Source organism: Terrapene carolina, unplaced genomic scaffold (assembly GCF_002925995.2).
Source record: "Terrapene carolina triunguis isolate 2854851 unplaced genomic scaffold, T_m_triunguis-2.0 Scaffold15577, whole genome shotgun sequence".
NCBI lineage: Eukaryota > Metazoa > Chordata > Testudines > Emydidae > Terrapene > Terrapene triunguis.
In genome coordinates this window covers 1-5,271 of record NW_020679928.1, presented here as the reverse complement: position 1 = coordinate 5,271, position 5,271 = coordinate 1, and the positions used below count along the sequence as shown (strand labels likewise).

Below are 5,271 nucleotides of genomic sequence, written 5' to 3'. Positions count from 1 at the left end.
TTCGGATGCATATAGAGTGAAACATATATGTTCACTCTATATGCATCCGAAGAAGTGGGCTGTAGCCCACGAAAGCTTATGCTCTAATAAATTTGTTAGTCTCTAAGGTGCCACAAGTACTCCTGTTCTTTTTGCGGATACAGACTAACACGGCTGCTACTCTGAAGACTAATGTACTGTATAATGGCAATGTGTATGTGTTCACTGTTGGGAAAAGGTGTATGAGTGAAGACTGGAAGTTTCCTTTGTAGGTTAAAAGAAGCCAAGAAGGGGAGAAGGAAAAAAACAGAACAAGTTAACTGGGAAAAAAATATAGCTAGCAAGCTCAGTCCAAAGATAAGATGCTGGCCTCATCCAAGGACACTGCTTACAGATAAGACTTGGCTGACAACCAAGAAAAAGGGGGGCTTGAATGTGCCCAAACAGCTGTAAAATCTGCAATACACTGCCAGGCATTATTGAAATGTGTTAGGTTTTTTTTCCTCACAGGTAAAGAAGCGCTACCCAAAGACCCTAGCAGCCCTTCCACTCCTTGGAACCAGGAGACTGGATCTATGTAAAGATCCACCAACGAAAGACTGCTTTGGCTCCATGCTGGAAAGGCCCTTATTAAGTCCTGTTAACCACCAACACTGCCATGAAGTGCCAAGGACTACCTGCCTGGATCCATGCTTCGCACTGAAGAAAAAAAAAAGACCCCTTCACCTAGGGAGGATTCTCCTACTGATGATTAGCCTATTTCTCCTTCTAGCTCTGCTGTGCCTTCTGGACAGCAGGGGGGCAAAAAGGACAAGGTGAAGTGCTAGTAACCTCTCCCTTGTCCATTGACAGACCTACTGTGCCTTTGGATTTTTTTTAGAAGAATCAAACTATTACAGGGTGATGTGCTAGTGACCTCTCTCCTCTGTACCATGCTGAACCACGACTGTTTCAGGAAAAGAGAAGAAGGAAAACTCGCTCCATTGAAACCACCAAAGTCCAAGGATTCCCAACTTCAAAAGACATTAAGTACTGACCCTGGTGAAGAAACAAAGAATTATACACTGGCAGGAAGAAACTTGTGGGAGCCATGCTTGGGAATGTGGTATTGATTGGATTTTGGGGTTTATTCTACAGGCTGCGCCCTGTGATTTGGATAAGTCCCTCAGCATGTATTGCCCTCCCTAATTGGATTTTAAATGATAAGTACCAAAGGCACCTTGTTGCCACTGCCCCGCCATCTCCTCCATTACACTATTACCCCTGTAACACATCCAAATACAGACAATGCCATATATTTGATAAAACCAATGGCCAAGGCCTTCACACTTTAGTGATTTATTTAAATATTGTTTGAAAAAAATTATTTTAAGGTTCAGGAGATCGCATATAAGCGAACAATTGAGTGGAAAATAAATGGATCGGTGGAGATAGAAATATATGATATCACTACAAATGAACCCCAAGAATCTGTAATTGAAATTGATGGGTTCTATAGTGAAGTAGATATGATGGCTGTCCCCGGAGGTTGCAATGTGTTAGATGAAAGAGGCCCTTATTGTTATTTGGTCACCCAATTAGTGAATAATTAAATGAATACCCAAAGAGTTTGTTCTGCCACCTGAAATTTTACCTGTATTGAAATTATTCCAGTAACTAATAATGTAACCTGTACCGTATTGCAATATACCCCCTCTTATGCCATTAATGCCAATCCCTCTCAGTATAACGGTGTACAACCAACAGATGTGGCATAGTACTACACCAAAGAGAGATGTATTAGGATAATGATGGACTGTGATTAATACAACACTAGGGACTGTCAAATTTACATTGCCCTTATCCTGTTTCCAGATCACCTCTACATACGCAAATTGCTCACAGGGAACTGCCATTAGATTAGCACAACAGAGGGCCTGGGTTATTTCCTCTAGAAAAAAGAGGGACTTGACCGGATCCCTATGGGATGGGGCCAATAGTGTAGCAGCAATTTGGAATATTTTTAGAAGCCAAGAACATGATGAGAAACTAGGACAACGAGAGAAGGCCACTGGCCTTATTTCTGGGGCACAGCTAACCCAGGTGCAAGCTGGAGTTGGTGAATTACATGTTACTTCTGTCCTTAGTTCAATGACCCAGAAGTTGCTGACAGAGGTGGTGTTGAATATCACTGAAGCTGGGAAGGCATTGCAGTGGGATTTGGCATGTTCAGAAGTCAAGATTTCCTGAATGACCAGCTGATGGCCATTCGGAGTGATCTCGAGCATGAGGCATAGCCTACTGCCCTTACAGATACCTCAGGAATGCCCTCTGATGTGTGGCCATGGAGACATACTTGGAGATTTTCAGGATGGAGTTGTATATACTCACAGTGCTCCTCCCAAGCATATGGGCAGTAGGAGGGGTGTGGGCTCCCACATACTGAACCCTGCTGGGTCCATGGGGAGGATGCACATGGGACTGGATTATTCACCATGATATCTGGGAGATTAGACCACCTGGTATTCCTAGCCGATTTGTTGTTAGTGCTCCTGGAATAACACCTGACATTTGGATGGGGATAGGGAGTCAACCGACATTTTGGCCATTAGAACCTCCACAGCTTCAGTGTACACGTAAACTGAAGCCAGGGGAAGTTGTCACTGTTCATGACAACATTTGCTGAGAGGGTATGGGACAAGGAACTACCCTATATGTGTAAATACCTGGCTAATGGTAGGTGTGCCGTTTATGTCCCTCTGTGTGGGGCACCGAAGCCACTCCAGCCTCTGCCCAGCATCCCACATTCCCAGCTAATGCAGGGGAGCATCCTTCCGCCTCTCTCAGCTGTTGTCGTCCTAGCTTCAAAGCTGATCCCTGTCCCCGAGGCCTGGCTTAGGGCAAAGGGCTCCCAGACCAGGGACCCTGCCTGCCACAGGGTCCCAGTTGGGAGGATCAAAAGGGAACCAAAAGCTAAAGAAATAAGCCACACAATGGCCTCTTCTCTCAGGACTTTGTAGCTGAGCTTTAGGGCCCACAAGCTGTATGATGCACAGTCTCACCCGCCTGCAACACTTCCCTGGTCCCAACCACTAGCTTCTTTTATACAGCTTCCTGGCTTCCCTTTCCGCTTCTCATCTGCCTGTCGGCCCCAGCACTGCATTCATGTATCAGCTCCTGTCCCAGCCCCGAAGCAGAGGGAGTGCATCTGGGCGAGGAGGGAGGTCGAGATGATCCAGAAAGTTTATGGGGTTGGGGAGGAAAGGAGCGAGGAACAGGGATGTGACTCTGGGGAAAGTGGCAAATCAGAAGTGGGGCTTTGGGGGAAGAGGTGGAAAAGGGGGCGTGGCCTTGTGGGAATACTTGAGACGGCGGAGGGGCCTTGTGGAAAGAGGTGTGGCTGGGGCCAGGACCTTGGGAAAAAGGTGGGGAAGGGCATGTGGCCTCAGCGGTCCAGCTATTAGCAATTAGAATGGTGCCAATCCTGTAAATTAATGAGTTGTACACAGATCGATTCCTCAGTTTGTCATGCTGAGACAACGGGGTAAGGTCAGGAAAGGGATTAATGTCACTTTGACTGTCCAGTCAGTGATTCAGGGAAGAGAGCCCAGCCCCATGTCACCAGCCAGCTCTGCATGGAGGTCAGTCTGAGAGCCAGAACACCAGGGGAAAATTTTAGGTCCCTTCATGAGTTAAGAGCCGGAGCAGCCTGCTCCGGACCTCTTTGATCCTCACCCCGTAGATGATGGGATTTAGCATGGGGGGCATCAAGAGGTAGACATTGTCAAAGAGAATGTGGAAATGCGCAGGCACATTATGGCCAAACCGGTATGTGAGGGAGGAGAAGAGACCTGGTATATAAAAGACTAAAATGACAAAGAGGTGGGAGCTGCAGGTCCCAAAAATCTTGAGCCGGGAGTCCTTTGTGGGGAGTCTGAAGATGGCCCTGAGGATCTGGGTATAGGACACGGCGATAAAAATCACATCCAGACCCCTCACACAGAATAGCACAAAGAGGCCGTAGTAACTACTGACGCGGGTGTCGACGCAGGCCAGATTCACCACGGCTATGTGCCCACAGTACAGCTGGGGGATGATGTTGCTTCTGCAATATGGCCATTGCCTCGCCAGGATGGGAATGGGCAGTATGACCATGCAGCCGCGCAGCATCACGGCCAGGCCGATCTTGGCCACAACTGGGTTTGTCAGGATGGCGGAATATCTCAGGGGGTCGCAGATGGCCATGTAGCGATCCAAAGCCATGGCTAAGAGGATCCCAGACTCTATCTCTATGAAGGAGTGAATGAAGTACATCTGGGTGAGGCAGGCACTGAAATCTATCTCCCTGGAATTGAACCAGAATATGCTCAGCGATTTCAGCAGGGTAGATGTAGTCAGGACCAGGTCGGTGATGGCCAGCATGCAAAGGAAATAGTACATGGGCCCATGGAGGCTCGGCTCCGTCTTCACGATGAACAGGATGGTGAAGTTCCCCAAGATGGCTATGGCGTACATGGTGCAGAAGGGGATGGAGATCCAGACATGGGCTGCCTCCAGCCCAGGAATGCCCAGCAGGAGGAAGGTAGAGGGGTTCTTGAAAGCGGTTGTGTTGGAATCTGTCATGGAGTAGGGGAAGGTGTCCAACTCTGAGGGAGAACGGTGCCTCCTGCATGTACTGTACGTCCCCCTGACTTCCTGTATGTGCCCAGGGTCTAGGGTGATGGTCGCAGTAAAAATGCCTGTATGGAGACACAATGTTAATTTAAGACATTAAATGTACCGCTGGAGGCTGTTCTAATGGGTGAAGCAGATTGGTTGCTCTTCACACACTGAAAAATGACATTTTCATTATTCAGGTAAATGAATTGTGAACACATGACTCCACTAATGCCAATTCCATATTTTATGGTGCCCCCTGCCTCAATAATTCGTATACATCCTGATGTGGGAAACCTTAATAGGCACCAGCAGGAAACAAGAGTGTGAATACTGGTTATCCACCATTGCTCCTTAATGCAATGAAACCCAGGCTGGAGAGTACATGCTGAAGGGAGTTCCCCATTCACCTAGTTGCTCAAAATCTGAGAATGGAAAAAAAACTAAGTTTTGACAAAACATGTACCAGAGAGAAACATCCCAAGTAGAAGACAGTTCAAGGGAAAGACCTGGGCGTCATTGAAAGCACCTCGATGGAAACAACTGCACATTTGCAGAATTGGCCAAAACAAAGAAAATGATGGGATGCCTAAGGAATGGGATGGAGAATACCCTGCTCTGGATCTGAGCTCAGTTTTGGTCACCCAGTCTCTATAA

General features: G+C 47.3%; 1 protein-coding gene across 1 annotated transcript; it reads right to left on the bottom strand.

Moving 5' to 3' along the window:
* Window positions 1-3,415: 3,415 nt before the first annotated feature.
* On the bottom strand, window positions 3,416-4,581 carry LOC112121816 (olfactory receptor 52R1-like). Its single transcript, XM_024220718.3, has one exon. The coding sequence runs from the start codon at window positions 4,579-4,581 to the stop codon at window positions 3,634-3,636; it is 948 nt and encodes a 315-aa protein (XP_024076486.1). The 3' UTR covers window positions 3,416-3,633.
* Window positions 4,582-5,271: the final 690 nt, after the last annotated feature.